The 20,207-nt window shown below is 36.5% G+C and overlaps 1 protein-coding gene across 4 annotated transcripts in view; it reads left to right on the plus strand.

Annotated features, from left to right (window-relative positions):
• LOC110461756 (ankyrin repeat domain-containing protein 13B-like) overlaps nucleotides 1-17,916 on the plus strand; it is a 29,291-nt gene extending 11,375 nt beyond the window's left edge. Inside the window, exons 8-16 of one of the 4 annotated variants that reach the window (XM_021515393.1) lie at nucleotides 992-1,058; nucleotides 1,652-1,810; nucleotides 2,180-2,459; nucleotides 2,864-3,031; nucleotides 3,693-3,704; nucleotides 5,315-5,421; nucleotides 9,049-9,060; nucleotides 12,798-12,886; nucleotides 16,251-17,916. In XM_021515393.1, the coding sequence (XP_021371068.1) occupies nucleotides 992-1,058; nucleotides 1,652-1,810; nucleotides 2,180-2,459; nucleotides 2,864-3,031; nucleotides 3,693-3,704; nucleotides 5,315-5,421; nucleotides 9,049-9,060; nucleotides 12,798-12,886; nucleotides 16,251-16,473 (1,117 nt within the window). In that variant the 3' untranslated portion in view covers nucleotides 16,474-17,916. The remainder of the gene's footprint in view (nucleotides 1-991; nucleotides 1,059-1,651; nucleotides 1,811-2,179; nucleotides 2,460-2,863; nucleotides 3,032-3,692; nucleotides 3,705-5,314; nucleotides 5,422-9,048; nucleotides 9,061-12,797; nucleotides 12,887-16,250) is intronic. The other 3 variants (XM_021515410.1, XM_021515401.1, XM_021515419.1) reach the window with 3 other exon arrangements.
• The last annotated feature ends 2,291 nt before the right edge of the window (nucleotides 17,917-20,207 follow it).

The raw sequence follows: 20,207 nt of genomic DNA on the forward strand, positions 1-20,207 counted from the left end.
ACATCTAAACAGTTGTAGGACATGAGCTTCATCAGCTAGGGAAATGGTTCTTTTTCTTAGTTTGAACTAAACGATCATCAAGATAAAAAACATGGCAAAAACAAAACCTGAAATATAAATGGCCTACATACATACAAATTGACACCCAGAAACTAGTCTCTGAATGTTGTTATTATACCCTTGCTTTGACAACTTTCTTTAAGTTCCAAAATAATGGTTTCCGGAGCATATCTCAGCCACTGTTTCATGAATGGACATCAAAGTTTGTACAATGGTACATCATGGGAGGGCAGTTTGTCGCATCCTAAAACCAGGTCACTGTTACCTCATTTTGACATTTCACCTTGACCTAAAATACTAAAATAATGGTTTCCAGAGCATTTTTCAGCTGCTGTTTCATGAATGGGCATCAAACATTGTGTCTAGATACAATCTATATAGTAGGCACATCATGGGAAAATGGTGTGTTGCATCCTAAATCCAGGTCAATTTGACCTCGACCTCCAGTACTGAAATTACTGATTCCAGAACATATCCCTGCTGCTGTTTCTTGAATTGGCACCAAACATTGTGTATAGATATACCGGTACATCATTGGGAAGGTGGTGTGTTGCATCCTAAAACAAGGTCATTGTGGCCTCAATTCAACCTTTGACCTCGACCACAAGTCCTAAAGTACAATGTTATACAGGTTTCCCCAGCAGGTCTTAGTCACTGTTTATGAATGGGCTTCAAACTATGTAGATATGCGGTATCAGTGGGTATCCATGAAGCGCCCCACTTCAAGTTAAATCTAGATTTATTTTTGAAAGATTTTTGAAGTGTAATATTTTAGAAACCTATTCCCACATATTATCAATCTAGTTAGATGGGATTTATGTGTCACATCACCCAAGGATGTGAGATTCTAGATTTCCCAAAGTACATTTGTACAGTATTATAAAATCTGGTTTGATTTAAGACATTTGATGTTTTGAATTGATTGTTTCAGGAACAAGTCTGGTATCCTGGGCTGGAGAAGTGATAGAAGTGAGACTGTCAATGGCTACGAATCCAAGGTGAGTGAAAGTGAAATCAGCAGTGGTTATGGTAACATTTCATAGCTTTGTGTAAAAATAAACAAAAATAATAAAAATACTCATATTTCAGAATTTTGTAATACATGAAAATGTACCTTAGTAAATTTAGCTCCTGGTAGGCTGGTACTCATATCTGTCAATGAATTTCTGTATGTCGGGAAATTTTCGCTACAGTTTAACTTTCACCTTTTCCCCCGTCCGCAATGAGGGCGAATTTATCACCACAGTGTACACCACCAACAAGTACACATCTTACAAAACCTAGTAATAACATGTCAAGGGCGTAATTAACTCTGTGCGGAAACGAATTCTAGTGAAGGTCGAAAATTTGACTGGGCGAACATTTCCCAGCATACAGTAATTGATCTCCTTTTGATCATTATCCTTAATATGTTTGAATGCAAAGAAAAAGAACTCAAAATTATATTAAAAACATTCTCTGAGATTCCTATGTGAATAACTTGCATGGAAGTCAAGTGAACATTTGTCTGAAGGAAACAGTTAAAATGCCTGTTATTGAAATGTCCTCAATATGTTTCATCGACACCACTATCTGCTGATATTATGACCAGGTGTTTGGAGCGTCTAACGTGGAGTTAGTGACGAAGACGCGTGTTGAGCACCTGTCGGAACAGGACAAACAGAAATCCAAGAAGAACAATAAGACGCCCCTCGAGTCGTTCCTTGGGGTGGCTGAGGAGCAAAACAAGAAACAAGGAGCCTCAAATGGAGTAAGCATTATTTAACTTCATTTATTATCATCCCTCCTGGTCCACATGGCCAAATGAAACTATACATGTATTTTATTGAAACAAACTTCCCTCGTAAGCCAGATCATGTTAATTTGAGTAAGTATTTATACAGTGTAACAATACAGTACATTTCACTTAATATCACATCACTTAATATCACTTTTTGGTTATTATCATGTTTACTTGATGCACCGTTTTTTCCTGCTATATAATCTATGTAATTCAATTCTGTTATTATAACTTGTTTTGGTGTGGTTTTCGCTTAAAATCATTTTATTTTAGCCACTGTAACAAAAAGGTGAAATGTACTGTATCTGCAGGTCATTGATTTTGAAATGTCTATTTCAGGATGTGTCGTCCGTGATGTTTAACCCCAGTGCTATCACACCCGAGGAATACTTTAACTCCTTTATAGACTTAAGTGACCGAGATATTGGTCGTCCAATTGATCAAACGACAAAGACTCAGAAGTTTAAAGCCACACTATGGCTGTGTGAGAACTACCCCCTCTCCCTCCAGGAGCAGGTCGTTCCCATCATAGACCTTATGTCCTCTAGTAATGCACACTTTAGAAAACTCAGAGACTTTATAACGTTACAGTTACCGGCAGGATTTCCTATCAAAATCGGTAAGTTTCCATGTCATACTTACTGAAGTCTGGAATGTACAAAGTCTTAACAGAGCAATATAGAGGCATGTCATGGTATGATTATCATAGTATACCTGGTCACATATCCATTAGACCTTCTTTATGCTCAAACTGAGATGTTTTTGTTAAATTGCAATTAGGTATGTTGAATGAGGTTTTGAAAAGACAATGAAAACATTCTTTCAGGTTTTGATATCTTAAAATCTAGCACCTAGTGTAAAAATATTGAAGTACAGAATGTATTACATGTACAAACAAACAAAAAAGTCATTAATTGAAGTATTAAACATGTGAGGGAAACCGCTTGTGTTAAGATTGATTTCAACAACAAGGTATTTTATCCAAAACTGAATGATATTAAAACATTTTTACTTTGTTGACAGAGATTCCCCTGTTCCATGTGCTCAATGCAAGAATTACATTTGGTAACATCTCTGCAATGGATCAGCCTGTAGATGGGGTCACGCCTCTCAGGAGTGAGGATGAAACCAAGTGTAAATGTGTCGTGGAGGAATCATGTTTTGAACCTCCCAGTGGTTACATCAGGCTAGGTAAGGATAATTGTGACTATATCAAGATTTCATTTATTGCAGGATGACAGTGGAAAATATTACCCTGAGGGAATGCCTGATGGAATTGCAGTTTGAGTGACAGTGGATAAATTTATCTAAAATGGATAGCAGTACAGGTGACAGTTGATAACATTATCTTGGAGGTGACAGTAGATAATGTCACCTTGAAGCTATGGCAATGGAGGTGACAGTGGATAATGTCACACTGATAGGGTGATATCACTGTTAGTCATGGTAATGTTGGGTTACTGGTTAGCAGAATTGAAATTTCATTTATATAAATTATAATTATTTTTTCAAAGTTTATGTTAATGTGCATTCAGTACCCTCGGGGTGATTTTTTTGGTAGTCTAGACCACCAGAAAACATCACCCCTTGGGTTGGAGATTTCTCTGTCACACTCTCAGGGTAGGGGAAGATTATATTAGTTAAACAACTAACCCTGTATCTGTCATATCTAATAACATTACGGAGGAATGTTTAATAGCAATTTTGCCTTAAGTCCCGGACCTTTCATTAGGCACACATTTTATTATCTTTTTATCTTTTTTTATCTAAATACATGTACTGCATGTTAAATTTTCAATGTGTAATAGAGTGTACAGTTAGAATCATACATTAAGGTTTATTTGTCTTGTAGGTGTCAAAGCCGGTAATATATCAATATTGTTAATGATTTGTGTGGTATTTGTTAGTTCAATGTCTTTCATTATATTATATATATATATATATACATCAGAAAAAAGACGAGTTTCTGAGTGTAAATAGCTTGTGCACTGTGTATAATTTCGCTCACAAATATAAGCATTCCTGCAATAAATGTGATTGCCTGAGTTTCTGCATGTACAATTTTTAGCCCACCATCATCTGATGGTTGGCTATTCAAATCACCCTGCGTCCGTGGTCCATGGTCCGTTGTCCGTGGTCCGTGGTCCGTCCGTCCTTAAACAATTCTTGTTATCGGTATTTCTCAAGAAGTACCAGAGGGATCTTTCTCAATTTTTATATGTAGGTTGCCCTTGGTCCTAAGCTGTGCAGGGCAACTTTTGAGAATATTCGGATAAACAACATGGCCGACAGGCAGCAATCTTGGATTTTGAAAGTGAAAGTTTGTTATCGCTATTTCTCAGGAAATACTTGAGGGATCTTTCTCAAATTTTATATGTAGGTTCCCCTTGGTCCTTAGCTGTGCAGGGCAACTTTTGAGACTGATCGGATAAACAACATGGCTGACAGGCAGCCATCTTGGATTTTGATAGTGAAAGTTTGTTATCGCTATTTCTCCGGAAGTACCAGAGGGATCTTTCTCAAATTTTATATTTAGGTTCCCCTTGGTCCCTAACTGTGCAGTGCAACTTTTGAGACTGATCAGATAAACAACATGGCCGACAGGCAGCCATCTTGGATTTTGAAAGTGAAAGTTTGTTATCGCTATTTCTCGGAAAGTACCAGAGGGATCTTTCTCAAATTTTNCACTCGCCCAAAAAACAATGTTTGGGCCGGCCAATGCAGGTTCCCCACTATCCTTTATTGTTCATGTTTACTTTTGAAACTGATGAGTTAAACAAAATGGCCTACGGACAGCTATCTTCGATTTTTGACATTGAATGTTTGTTAGTACTATTTCTCAGGAATAACTTGAGGGATCTTTCTCAAATTTGATATGTAGGTTCCCCTTGATCCCTCATTGTGCATGTTATATTTTGAGACTGATCATAAAAACAAAATGGCTAAAGGAAGTACTAAACAGATCGATCTTTCTCATATTGCAATGATCGATTCTATTTATTTCACATTAGGTACTGTACTAGTAAATATGTGAAATGACAAACTCATTTTGAAGGTTGGCTTTCATACACATCAGCATTAACTTTAGATCAAAAGTTACATCAAGGTGCATTTACTGTTAACATGACTCGATCAAACAGATTAGAGGAAAGAAGAGAAAAGATCGAACTGACAAAGAACTAATGAAGATGGTACAATGGTGGGCGCCAAGATCCCCCTGGGATCTCTTGTTGTGATTGGATCATGATTTTCTTCCTTTCTATTTGAGCTCGCTTACCGAACTTGTCCAAACATGCTTAATAATGCCATCGCATGATGTTTGTCATCGAAATATTTCATTTTTTCATCCGTCTTAAAAACTTTTGGAACAAAGCTTAAAGTAAACAAGTGGGATTGAAGTCGTAAAGGAAAAAATGTTAATGTGCATTCATCAAATGAACCGATGGTTTACCCCATTATTACTGTGTTGTTTAGGAGATGGCGGAGGTCACCACGGCCGGCTACAGGATGAAGATGATGAACTCCTGCAGTTTGCCATACAACAGAGTTTGATTCAAACAGGAAATACAGAAAATGACCAGGTAATTAGCTAGTGTAGATTGGTAAATAAGTCCCCGACTCTAAAACTCAATACACAAATATCATTTCATTTCATGTTTAAAAGTATTGTGCATTATTACAAAACTACCTCTGCATGATTGATACTAAAAAGAATCGTTTTTTTTAATTATTTTTTTGTTAATTTATTTGTAGCTATGCACTTAGATATAGCTGGTACTTAATTTTCATCACAAGAAGCTAGACTAGATCTGTAGTGTATTAATGTTGCTCTTTGTCTGGTGTAGTAGGGTGTAGGAAGGGTATTATATCAGCCAATAAAAGTTAAATGGAAAATGTGTCTTGCTATCCTCCAACCATAACACCAAGGTCATTTGCCATAACTATGGTCTGTTCCATAATATTTTCCCAAAATTAGCAAAATATATGCCAAAACAAAAATAAGAATAAAACCATTTAAATACTGTGTCTTAATATATATGAAGCAGGTTTATTCATGAAAGAATTTGGCAAAGGCTGATAAAAATTCTGTAACATTTTTACTTGTGATTGACTTATGTACGGTCAAGGCCAAGGATTATCCCTGATGTTGAATGAAGAACATTTGTCTGGATTATTCCTGTTCTACATCTCTACTGAGTAGTCGGATTAATTCTTGTAAAATCATGGAAATGAATGTGCCTATTTTGTCGATTGATCACCTACCCCGGTATAAATGAAAATTCCCCCTACCCTGACCTCTGTTTATAGATATGATGTTTCCCCTACCCTGATTTTCTATTGTTTTATTTCTCCCTTCCCCCTGTTTATGATACCTTCACTGGACCATTCGTTTCATTTAAGTAAATTTACACTGCTTCCCTCTCATGTGTCATTAGATCCTTGTCATGTGTCATTAGATCCTTGTCATGTGTCATTAGATCCTTGTCATGTGTCATTAGATCCTTGTCATGTGTCATTAGATCCTTGTCATGTGTCATTAGATCCTTGTCATGTGTCATTAGATCCTTGTCATGTGTCATTAGATCCTTGTCATGTGTCATTAGATCCTTGTCATGTGTCATTAGATCCTTGTCATGTGTCATTAGATCCTTGTCATGTGTCATTAGATCCTTGTCATGTGTCATTAGGATAGTTGTTATGTTGTGTAACAGGACTCGAGTAATAGAAGTGTATTATGCTTTAATTCATTCACCCCTGAAATTCCATCATGAACTATACCAACCTTTGAATTGGAAGAGTTCAAATGTGTCTTCAGGGGTGAATGAGTTAATGCATAAATAGTTCATACAAATCTTATTTCAGCTGTACATATGAATGGTAACCTTAAGTCACTATTGTCTTTAAGTGATAGTAATGATTGAGCCTAGTGTTCTTATATCTGTAATCTTATTTAACTCATTCACCCCTGAAATGCAATAATGATCTATCCCAACCTTTGAATTGGAAGAGTTCAAATGTGTCTTCAGGGGTGAATTTGTCAAGGTGTTACTTTAAGCTGCACTCCTATTTTGTTGTAATGTCTTTATCTAGTTATCCCATTTTAGCACTCCACCATTAGTCCTATTTATCCATGTTTTTCAGAAGTGATCTATATTAAGCTTATGTTTGAGTGGTCTTATTTTAGCATTAGTCTTATTTTGGTACTTTGCACTTTGACTCTGGTGTGATATTTAACTTTATGCTCATTTTGTTCTAAGAAAGAAAATGCCATTGAGCTTATTTATATTATCACTGATATATTGATGTAAGGTTTGTTTGCTGAAAGTTTATTGTGCAAACACTACATACATTTATTGAATATTATTTTTTTGTGTTTTGATGCCCTAATTTAAGAATTTCATTTTAAGTTTCTTTTATTTGTTAAAAAAGAAATTCTGAATAAGACCGTATTCAATAGTGTGCAAATACATCAGGTAATTTGACACGGGTGCTAAGATGTAATTATGATAGTGTGGTACCAAGATACCATTACAACAGACTTGTATGCTATGATAGCATTAAGCTAGAAGTGGGAGATATTATATCATTATGCCAGACTTGGGCACAAAGAGATGATTTCTGCTAGAATTGTATGATTTGATGCCATGGCGTTGATAGCGCACTTGCCTTTCTCCAAGGCGACCAGGATTCGATTCCCCGATCAGGCGTGAAAAGGTTTGGGGTCACCTGCCCAATCACATGGGTTTTCTCCAGGCACTCCTGTTTCCTCCCACATTAAGATTCCCCACATAATAACATCCGGGCCAACAAGAGTGATTTATATAAGTTGAAATTACTTGTTGTAAAATAAATAGATTAGTTTATATATGTATATGCTGACCTAAGTCCTGAGATATGATTACTGGTATGCTAGGCTTGCGACAAGGACTCTCCATCCTTACTTACTCTCATGTGTAAACAATAGAACTTATCCAGAATGAAATACATTGAAGAATAAACTGATTTTAGGAATAAATAAATTAAAAAATAATATAACCTGATTTTAACTTGATTTTAACTTTCAAATTTTGATCCTGTGTTAAAACTATTCTAATTACCATCAGCTGAAAACATGTACAATTTGCACAGTAGATATTTAAATTGCCTAGGATTTCATTTATGTTGATAACATAAAGTCAGACCTGTGCTATAAGTAGTCAAATACAGGAGATCATGATGTTGGCTGCTTGAGACAGGTGACTGCTTAATCAAGGTTCAAGTAAATGCCATAATGAAAATTCAGAATTTGGCCAGCCAGTTTATAATGAGTGTTATAGTTTACACTCATATTTACAATGAGTGTTATAGTTTACAATGAGTGTTATAGTTTACAATGAGTGTTATAGTTTACTTCACAATGAGCAAAATTCCTTTACCAGTAAATCATGCCAATAAAAAACTTTAAAATATTCCTTTGCCAATACAAACCTGTACATAAATATATAGGATCTTAAATGAATATTCATTTCATATGAGATTTTATGAAATGAGTCTTAGGAGTTTTTATTTTTGCAAGCCTTGGCGAGCAAAATTTAAAACTTCGAGACGAGTTTCATAAAAGCTCATATGAAATGAAAACAAATTTAAGATGTTTTTTATCATATAACTCAGAAAACTTACATTTTGACAGGTTTTAAAGCAAAAATGTAGAGGGCTTAATCAAACGGAGACAGTCATTTTGTTGCGCCATTCACAATTTATGCCGTCACGTCATTGTCCATATTATGACCTCACAAACGATTTCTGACTGGCACAGCCAATGAAAAACGCTCCAGGGTACATTACACTAGTGACATATGTTAAATTATTACATGGGCGAATTCACTTGATAACAAGCCGATTTTGTGATAAAATGGTATCTCTTATAATATCAGATATATTTGTTAATTGTTTACTGTATATGTTTACATTTAAACACAACAGGATTATTCCTGACTGTCGTAGCAATATGCATACTGTCAAAACAACTAACCCGGTGTCTGTCATATCTAATACCATTACGGAGGAATGTTAGCAATTTTGCCTAAAGTCCCGGACCTTTCATTAGGCACACATTTTAGTATCTTTTCAAGGAAGGTTTTACCTACGTATCTAAATACATGTACTGCATGCTGAGTTTTCAATGTGTCACAGTCAGAATCATACATTAAGGTTTATTTGTCTTGTAGGTGTCAAAACCGGTAATATATCAATATTGTTAATGATTTGTGTGTTATTTGTTAGTTCAATGTCTTTCATTATATATATACACATCAGAAAAAAGGCGAGTTTCTGAGAGTAAATAGCTTGTGCACTGTGTATAATTTCGCTCACAAATATAAGCATTCCTGCAATGTATATGTGATTGCCTGAGTTTCTGCATGTACAATTTTCGTGATTGGATCATGAATTTCGTCCTTTCTATTTGTGCTCACTTCCAACTTGTCCAAACATGCTTAATATGCCATCGCATGATGTTTGTCATCGAAATATTTCATTTTTTCATCCTTCTAAAAACTTTTGAAACAAAGCTTAAAGTATACATGTGAAATTGAAGTTGAAAAAGAATAATTTTCGGAAATGTCAATATTGATGCTATCTAGCATCTGTTCATTTAGGATCTCCATTTAAGGACGTGCCTTCATGTGTGTAGTGTATGAGTGTTTGCGTGTGTGTATGGAGGAGACAGGGTATGTTGGTGTGCTTGCCTCCTTGTGATAGCGCAGATCTGATGCTGACCTTATAGTGCTATCTCACTGAAATACTATGCTGAAGGCACCCAGCACAGCATTCTGCCCAGTCACATTTTACTGACAAAGGGTGAAACAGTTGTTGCCATTCCCCTAAATGCTGAACGTTAAGCAGGGAATAACAACTACCATTTTTAAGAACTTGGTTATGTCTCGGCCTGGGGACAGAACCCATTGCCTTCCTCACCTGGGAGAACACTCAACATTGAGGCAAAAAGTGAGGTGTTGCCAAGCAAGGCCCTAGGAAATAAAAGGTAGTTAGAAGTAGAAAGAAAGATACAGATCCGAAATATTGCGATGAGTGCAGCAGATTTATTTTGGTCGTTTTTGTGTCCCCAAATAGAGGACACCAAAGCAAATCCCCAATTCTGCAGGGGGGGGGCCCGCATTAGTCGCCTCCTACAATACATGATGCGTGGGTAACAACAGGTGTATTCTTTTCCCGATCCCCCACCTGCAGGGACTAGCAGAGGCCACACTCATGGGTCACAATAGAGGCCTTTTTTTCTTATCATCTTTTATTCCTTCAGAGCTTTAATATCATTTGTAAGTGCTGGGTGATCAGGAAGGGAGATTTGTCAGAAGTATGAATGTCAGTGTTTTTAAATTTACATTTGTATCGTACTTTGTAATATGGTAATGGTAACCATAAAAGAGACAAAATAAGTTTTGAACTTTTCTAAGGACGGGTAGTAACTACCACATAGTCCATCAGAGAGTCAATCCTGCATTCGTGATTCAAGTTTGTTACATACAATGTATGTTGATTAGTATTTTAGATTTCAAAAACTTCTTCCTCAGAGCCATAAAGTCAAGGGCTTTGATATTCATTTTCTGACATGTTTTAGAAAAATAAATCAAGGACATGCACAATTATGAAAGACCAAAAATGATATTATAGACTGAAATGAATATTACTGAGATACATGTTTCAAGTTTTCTTTAGTTTTCATATAATTCAGCAATTGATGTAAATTGATGAGTGAGTGATACAGACCCCATAAACCTCTTGTGGTTTTGTTTTCATTTGCTCCTGTCTGCCTTTATACTGAAGAATGGCTGATTTTCTCTACAATATATTTTCTTAATCTTCCCTGTAAATTATGTTTAATATATGTACACTTGTATATAGATTTATCAATTCTGAAATTTTAAAATAATGTTAAACATGGAATTTGAATACAGCTCTGTGTCAGTTTAATTTTACAGAATGTCATTTTACATATAAAATTCAAAAGAACTGCTAAATACCAGGTGTACACAGTCAAAATGCAAATCACAGATTGTTAAATTTCAAAGTTAAAATATTAACACTTTTATGGTATGATTTTTTTTTATTGAGATCATTTTTTTTTAATTATCTTTCTTATGTTTTCTGTAAGAGATTTAAATATATATCATATGTTAATACAAAGTCATCTGCCAGTGTTTTGGGTGTTTTCATGGAATGAACTCAACATTTAACTTAAAAACATGAACCAGGTTCTCCAGTAAAACATGAACCAGGTTCTCCAGTAAAACATGAACCAGGTTCTCCAGTCTGAGCGCTGATTCAGAGTTTAGTTAAGACATTGACAATTCTCCAATTAATCCAGTCAATATCTTCACATCCCTTTAAATATTTACTGCCAATAATTAAAAAAGTTTTTTTTAAAAAGTACATATATACCTAATTACAGTCAAACTTCCATAAATCCGATTTTCATCAAATTTCTTGATGTGTCAGACTTACATCAAAGTCTGGATTTCTGGTCGAGTGCTATACCGACCTTTTGGCGCTCCATCGGTCGAGTGCTATACCCGCCTTTTGGCGTTCCACCGGTCGAGTGCTATACCCACCTTTTGGCGTTCCACCGGTCGAGTGCTTTACCCGCCTTTTGGCGTTTCACCAGTCGAGTGCTATACCCGCCTTTTGGCATTCAATGGAAGATATGGGAATCCAATTCAGCACCACTAGGGTTAAAAGACCCGAGGGATGGCTCAAAAGTAGCCTTTTAACATTGATGTTCTCTTAATAGGTTTTAATAAATTGTAAATGTGAATGTAAATGGGATGAAAAAATGGTGAACTCATAAGAAAGGGGATTCTCTGATAGGGGTGGTTTAGATTAAACAATGCTGTAAACATTCATTTTTTGTCGGTAATATTATTTCAGCACTTTTCGTGGAAATTCTGAAGCACAGAAATAGGATGACAACTTACTATAAGATCACCATATCGCTACATGCCAACCTATAGAAATCTATAGCACCAAACACTGGCTCATACAAATTGAAAATTGTTGCCAATATACAGAATTATGAGAGCACTAAACAAAGTCTGTTTACATTATTTAGTGGGACCTTATTAATCTACTGGTAGTGACAAAGATAATCTGGAGGTTAAGGAGAAACTTTCTTTGGCTTGTTAGGAAGTTAGAACAGATGTGACAGCTTCTATCCTAAATTTCTGAAAGCAGAACTTTTATTTTTTTGTACACTTTCTATGATAAACATTTTATTTCAATTAATAATATTTGAGGCAAGTAACATCATCAATAATATGCATCAGGCCAAAGAACTACAGTATCTGCCACTGAAATTTTATCAACCTAGAAAAAAGTGAATTTTTGAAGTTATCAAATTGTATAGACTTAAGAGGGCGTCTTTTGATGGGTTTTTTTAACAATGAAGGATTAAAAAACAAAAATTGCTTATCTGTGTATGTCTATTCATCTCCCGAAACCTGTAACCTGTCTAGATGCATTTAGAAATGATTTTTTTCTCACTTCTGTGATATATGACAGAACTGTCCAGGGCATCGAAGCGGTATAAGAAATTTCTAACTGACACCCCATTCAACAACGTCTTAACAAAATGAAATTGAAAACATTCTGATGCCTGTGTGGTGTTTTGTGGCTTCTTACCTTATTCTGGTGATTGGAATGAGAGACATAATTGTTCATGCCAAGGGATGTAGGATAGGGAAATTCTAACGTTGGGATTTTCAAATTGATGCTAAACTCTCGGCAAGCTTTGGGATTTTACTCAGTTTGAAAAGCCTTGGATGTAAATTTCCTATCACCTTTGTATACATCCCTGGGTATGAAAGAGTCTTATTACCATCACAGGCAGGCTAAACCTGACCGGGGCCTTTTATTTATGAAGCATTTCTTTCTCATGTAATTGTTATGTTAATTTTGTTTGTAGCAATTAACCTTCTGGGAGGCTCTGAATAACATACGCCCACCACCTCCAGGCACTGTGGGACCTGAAGAGGCAGACCAGCTCCTCCAGAAGTGAGTATAGTTGATTCAGGGTGATAGTCTGGACTCTTTTATTAGTGAATATAGTTGTATTCAGGGTGATAGTTGGGACTCTTCCATTTGTGAGTGTAGTTGTATTCAGGGTGATATTTTGGACTTTTTCATCAGTGATTAAACTTGTAGTGATAATTTGGACTTTTTCATCAGTGATTAAACTTGTAGTGATAATTTGGACTTTTCTGTTAGTAGTGATAATTTGGACTTTTTCAGCAGTGAATAAACTTGTAGTGATAATTTGGACTTTTCTGTTAGTAGTGATAATTTGGACTTTTTCATCAGTGATTAAACTTGTAGTGATAATTTGGACTTTTCGTTAGTGAATATAGTTGTATTCAGGGTGATAGTCAGGATTGTTCCATTAGTGAATATAGTTGTATTCAGGTTGATAATTTGGACTTTTTCATCAGTGAATAAACTTGTAGTGATAATTTGGACTTTTCGTTAGTGAATATAGTTGTAGTGATAATTTGGACTTTTCCGTTAGTAGTGATAATCTGGACTTTTCCGTTAGTAGTGATAATTTGGACTTTTCTGTTAGTAGTGATAATTTGGACTTTTCTGTTAGTGAATATAGTTGTAGTGATAATTTGGAATTTTCTGTTGGTGAATATAGTTGTATTCAGGGTTATAGTTGTTGTGACTCTCCCATTAGTGAGTTTGGTTGTATTTAGGGTGATACTGATAGTTGGAACTGTTCCATTAGTGAGTATGTATGTAGTCTCAGTGATAATTGGGACTCTGCCATTAGTGAGTGTGGCTTCGGTCAGGGTGACAGTTGGGACTCTTCCATTTAAAAGAATAGGTGAGGGTGGATGTGACCAGGGTGATAGTTGGAACACTTCCATAAGAGAGTGTGGGTTGTGTCAGGCTGATAGTTGGGACTCTGCCATTAGTTAATGTGAGTTTGGTCAGGGAGAGCGTTGGGACTCTGCCATTAGTTAGTGGGGGTTCGGTCAGGGTGATAGTTGGGTCTGCCATTAGTGAGTGTGAGTGTGGTCAGGGTGATAGTTGGGACTGCCACAATTGAGAGTGGGTTTGGTCAGGGTGATAGTTGGGACTCTGCCATTAGTGAGTGTGGGTTCGGTCAGGGTGATAGTTGGGGCTCTGCCATTAGTTAGTGTGAGTTTTGGTCAGGGTGATAGTTGGGACTAGGACTCTGCCATTAGTTAGTGTGAGTTTTGGTCAGGGTGATAGTTGGGACTGCCATTAGTGGGTGTGAGTTTGGTCAGGGTGATAGTTGGGACAGCCATCAGTGAGTGTGGGTTCGGTCAGGGCGATAGTTGGGACTCTGCCATTAGTTCGTGTGAGTTTGGTCAGGGTGATAGTTAGGACTCTGCCATAAGAGAGTGTGGGTTCGGTCAGGGTGATAGTGGGGACTGCCATTAGTGAGTATGGGTTCGGTCAGGGTGATAGTTGGGGCTGCCATTAGTGAGTGTGAGTTTGGTCAGGGTGATAGTTAGGACTCTGCCATTAGTTAGTGTGAGTTTGGTCAGGGGGATAGTTGGGACTCTGCCATAAGTGAGTGTGGGTTCGTTCAGGGTGATAGTTGGGACTGCCATCAGGGAGTGTGGGTTCGGTCAGGGTGATAGTTGGGACTCTGCCGTAAGTGAGTGTGGGTTCGGTCAGGCTGATAGTTGGGACTCTGCCATTAGTGAGTGTGTGTTGTGTCAGGCTGATAGTTGGGACTCTGCCATAAGTGAGGGTGGGTTCGGTCAGGGTGATAGTTGGGACTCTGCCGTAAGTGAGTGTGGGTTCGGTCAGGCTGATAGTTGGGACTCTGCCATCAGTTAATGTGAGTTTGGTCAGGGTGATAGTTGGGACAGCCATCAGTGAGTGTGGGTTCGGTCAGGGTGATAGTTGGGACTGCCATTAGTGAGTGTGAGTTTGGTCAGGGTGATAGTTGGGACTGCCATCAGTGAGTGTGGGTTCGGTCAGGGTGATAGTTGGGACTCTGCCATTAGTGAGTGTGAGTGTACTCTGGGTGTTAGTTGATACACCTCCATTAGTAAGTATGGTTGTGGTCAGGGTGACAGTTTGGAATTTCATTTCATTTCATAAAATTTTATTATTGAGTAAACAATAGGATTGAACAGCAGGCTAGGCCTATATAGGTTATCTCCTTAAGTTGACGTGACAAAACAAAGATGAAATGGTTAGTAAGAAAATATTGATGCAAATTATATATTATAAGTAGCATAAATCCCCAGTCTATATAGCAGATGGTATAGGGGAGATAAATCCATGTACAAATGTATGTTTCAATTATATATAAATATTTAATTGATATTTTGAGCTATACAATGCTCTTATTAAAAAGTCAATCAGAATTAATTAGTAATAGGCAAGCAATGCCCTAATGATATATTAAACAGAGAAATTATAATCTTCCATGAGTGAGTATGGGTGTGGTCAGGGTGACAGTTTGGAATATTCCATTAGTGAATATGAGTGAGGTCAGGGTGACAGTTTGGAATCTTCCATTAGTGAGTATGGGTGTGGACAGGGTGACAGTTTGGAATCTTCCATTAGTGAGTATGGGTGTGGTTAGGGTGACAATTTGGAATCTTCCATATTAGTGAGTATGGGTGTGGTTAGGGTGACATTTCGAATCTTCCATATTAGTGAGTATGGGTGTGGTCAGGGTGACAATTTGGAATCTTCCATATTAGTGAGTATGGTGAGTATGGGTGTGGACAGGATGACATTTGGAACACTTCCTTTCGTAAGTTTAGGTGTGGACTTCCTTTCGTAAGTTTAGGTGTGGTCAGAATAATAGTTGGGTTAGTGAATGTTAGGATAGTGGTATTGGTTCTGAGGAAGGTGACTAGAGCTAAGAGGTTAGGGTGTTGATGACACAAAACCATTAACGATGCTACTACCACAACCATTGGGCACTGGGACAGGCTAGGCGTGTAACCGAACTAGAAAATGTAGGTATTGAAATAATTCTGTTACTAAAATAAAGATCTTCAATACTATCCTTTATCTACCAACCCTACCCTATTTCTGTTCTTTTCTGTAAGTTAGGTCAACAGCCCTCTCCCATCTACCCTATTCTCTATAGAGTACTGGTATGAGGAGGAGCTACTCCAGGAATTGATTTAAGATTAAATCTTAATATATTGGTGCACAACTACCTGTAGTATATAACACAAGATATAACTATTTCTGATCAGCTAGTTCTCAGGTTTTGTTTTTATCGATCTATTAATAATATATTGCATAGTTTTATTATACCAGGAATCAATGGTTAATTATGATAATTCATGATACTTGAAACAATTTGTTTTTAATGGCATGAAATTATGACATAATATCTGCACTTAACTTAATCCAGAGCCATCGCAGAGAGTATAGCCTTGTCTGGTGGTCCATCCCCAGAGGATGGAGACCCTCCCATTGAGACACAACCGACACCACAAATTCTCAATGACCATGAAACACAGATGCGTGTGGCTCTCCAGCTCTCGCAGCGACAGCAGCAGGAGGACGATATCCGTCGGCGGCAGGAAGAGGAGGAGCTGGAAATGATTCTCAAGCTGTCACTCACCGAGAAGTGACGTACCATTGGACGATAGGACATATTTATCAAACATTAATGGCAGTGACTCACAACATCACCATGTTGTACAATGTGACAGTCATGTGACAATATTGTACATTATAGCACCACACACGGGGAAACATGACTTATGATAGAGAGAATGAAACGCCATGTTGTACACTGTGAGAAAGTCATGCTGTAGTGACCTGTGAGGTAACAGCCATGGTTGATTTTGCCAGCTTGCTTGAGAGTCTAAATTTGCCTCTGTATAAAAGGCAGGATATATATATATAGCCCTGCTTCATGCTATACCTGTCTTCAGAGACTGCCCTTCAAGCCAAGGTGGTCTCTCAAGTCAGTGGTATCACAAACCAGGTTGATGTTATATTGGAAATCTGGATTGACATGTAAACTAATCCTACAAAGTACTAGAAAGGTTGCCTGTGGCTGCATAATGAGGTCATTTGTGAATATCAAGGGAGGTAACTTGTGGCTAGAATAAAACTTCACCTGTGATTACAGGTAATTCACCAGTTACTGAAGTCACATTTATGTAGGGAAGGATACTTGTGGTTGAAAAATGATATTCAATGTATACAAATGGTAGTAGTTCATGATACAAAGGGAAGTTACTCATAGTTAAAATTATTACTCGGATACAAAAGGAGGTAATTTATGGATACAAAGGGAAATCATGGGTGCATGTAAGATGGATCGATGAAAGTTTGATAGTGTGTGCTACGAAAAATCAAAAGTGGATACAAAGGAAGTCAGCAATGGTTGAAAAGGTCATATGTGTATTGGATATATTTGTGTGGTTAACAAAATTATTCAAACTTTCTGTTAAGTATGAAAACATTTTATACCACACACAATAGAAGGTATACACATAACCTATACTGGTATCATTAGTGCTGAAAATGTGCTCCAATTTTTCTGCTTTTTAGCATACCATCAAATATGGAATAGATAAGACCTTTTCAGTAAATGGATACAGCTACATGTAGTTTATACTGCACTTGCAAATATTTCCACTTTCAAACATATTGATAAACTCACAAAGTAATTGCATACAAAAATTGTTCATAAAAAAGAGTATTGATTCTATGAGTTGGAAAGACGTTGCAAAACGTGGTTCAAAATAAGGATGTATAGCTGTTGTAGATCTACCCTTTGATACCTATCATAGACTCGGTTGCCACAAATTCATAAGATGAAAAAATGCCTTAGTCTTTGATGTCTTTGGAATAATAGGAAAAGTCATATTTGCATGAAGGCCAAACAAAACTATGTATGTTTCAGGTTACATGACTAAAAACAATAGGGTACATGACTAAAAACAATAGGGTAGGTCTGTCAGGATTTACTTTCATTAGGGGTGTAATTTAAGAAATTACAAAATTCATCAAACATATTTTTAGGTCTTTTAAATAATAACATGTGATCTGAATTTGGTTTTGATACCTTCCTATGAAGTAGAGAGGGTTTTTTTTCAATTAATTTGTTTGCAAATTTGTTTATTTTGTTATCCCAACACTGGATGCAGTGTGTTCGAGTGAGATAAAATTGTTAGGGTCAGAGGTAAAAACTGAGGTTAGTCTGGGGAACATGAAACATACATATATTTTGTTTGGCCTAACTAGACACCTTGCTATGTATAAAGGATATGACTGATGATTTGATTCCATCATTTCAACTTTCTCCTATACAGTACTAACGAATTCGCCCTGTGATGTATAAACATCCATATGTATAAGATCTGTAAATGCTTAAGAGACAAATGGCGAAATCAAAAGTTTGCAAATTAATTTCCAGAATTGACAGTAATTATACAGTAAATACTGTTTACCGGGAAACTTTTGCCCATTTCTGATCAAGTCCAAGTTCGCCCAGAGTTAATATCGCCCTTCACATGTAACTACTATATATTTCATGCTGTGTAATTTCGCTGCCATAATAAATTCGCCCTCATATTTATACTGCGGCGAAAAAATTCCCGGTATACAGTATATTAATTTGGAAAGTGTCTATTTCTAAAGTCATATTAACAATGTTTCATGGATTTTTAAGCAATAATATTTACCAGAAGTCAGGAGAAATCAGTTTGAATTGTTTAAGAGTTTAAAGTTCTTATGAGGTTCCTAAGTCTGATTGGTTGTAATGGTATAATGTAATTGTATTTTAACACCAACAATGAATTTTCTATAAAATCATTATTTTGTAGTGGTCTAAATTTTATATATTGTTTTCATCTGATTCATCCTTGTGTATTTTTGTGGTTTTGTCAAAACATGTGGCAGGAAAATGGGATGGAACATATTTCTGTGTACTTCCTGAACATTTACATAGAGTACTGTAGCTATGTGTGTTTTGTTTTGTTTTCTATTTCTCAAAATCGATGTTGGTATGTTTCCAGCTTTACCTCTTCAGTAAACCTTCCACATATACAGTCAAATTACTGATGTATCATTACAATTATTATTTTAGGATTTTGTATTAATTCCTCGAGTTTATTCCTAACCTTGCCACTATCGTAACTAGAATCAGACCACACTTTATTGTTGATTTCCTTGGTATACAAATCTGATTGCTCTGCAGTAAAATTTTGGTATAATCTGTAGTAATTACATTTGCTATATTTAGCTAGAATAACCTATCCTGTTTACCTTTGTTTTGACCTATAGATCTTTCATATGCATGTACTAGGTAAGAATCAACTGTCCTCTTGACCTTGGTATGTAAGTCTAACAACCTTCCTGTTAACCATTAATTAGTACACCTGGTATTCAACCTATCCTATTGAATTGGTATACTAAGTAGGTATGACCTATCCTGGTGAATTGGTAAACTAAGTAGGTAAAACCTGTTCTGTTGAATTGGTATACTAAGTAGGTACAACCTGTTCTGGTGAATTGGTATACTAAGTAGGTATGACCTATCCTGGTGAATTGGTAAACTAAGTAGGTACAACCTGTTCTGTTGGCCTTAGGTATACTGTACTAAGTCAGAATAACTATTCCGTAATACCTTTAATTTTGTTAGGACCTTTCCTGATAAAAACATTGATAAGTTAGTAAGAATTAGTTACCTACCTTGTTGACTCCTGTATACGACCTGTCATGTTGACCACCTTTCGGTATCAGAACGTCCTGTCCTGTTGGCCTTTGGTAAGATCAGAATGACCTGTTATATTGACTTTTGCATTTAAAATTCAAGTCTTCAAAGGTTGATTTTGAGAGATAAGAAATGATATACGATGCATATGTTTTGTATGGGGGTGGGTTACTATGTTGAAATTGGTTGATAATTGAAATAAGAATTGAAAACTTTGAAAATGTTTCCAGTGTTATCCTGTAAGGCACTGTGTGTCATTGTCACCGGCTGTAACATCCACTCAAACATAGGATGTTGATTTGTAAAAAGTGAACATAAAATGCAATTTAGTATCTCAATAGGTAATGTATGCTTGAGAGTCATGTATTTGTTTTTCGTCAGTAAGTGGTGTTTTTAGGATTTTATAAATAAAAAAAATCACAAAAATGAAATTCATTTCTACACAAGATGCTTCTGTTTGATGTTCAGTATAAATTTTGTTGCTATGCATGACTAATTTGCATCAATGAAATATTTTTGCCAATGATGCAACCATCTGAAAGAAGACATGGACTTCTGCTTGGCTTTTTTAGGTCACCTGAGACAAAGTCTCAAGTGACCTATTGCGATCGCCTTTTGTCCGTCGTCGTCCGTCGT

Source organism: Mizuhopecten yessoensis, unplaced genomic scaffold (genome assembly GCF_002113885.1).
Source record: "Mizuhopecten yessoensis strain PY_sf001 unplaced genomic scaffold, ASM211388v2 scaffold1407, whole genome shotgun sequence".
NCBI lineage: Eukaryota > Metazoa > Mollusca > Bivalvia > Pectinida > Pectinidae > Mizuhopecten > Mizuhopecten yessoensis.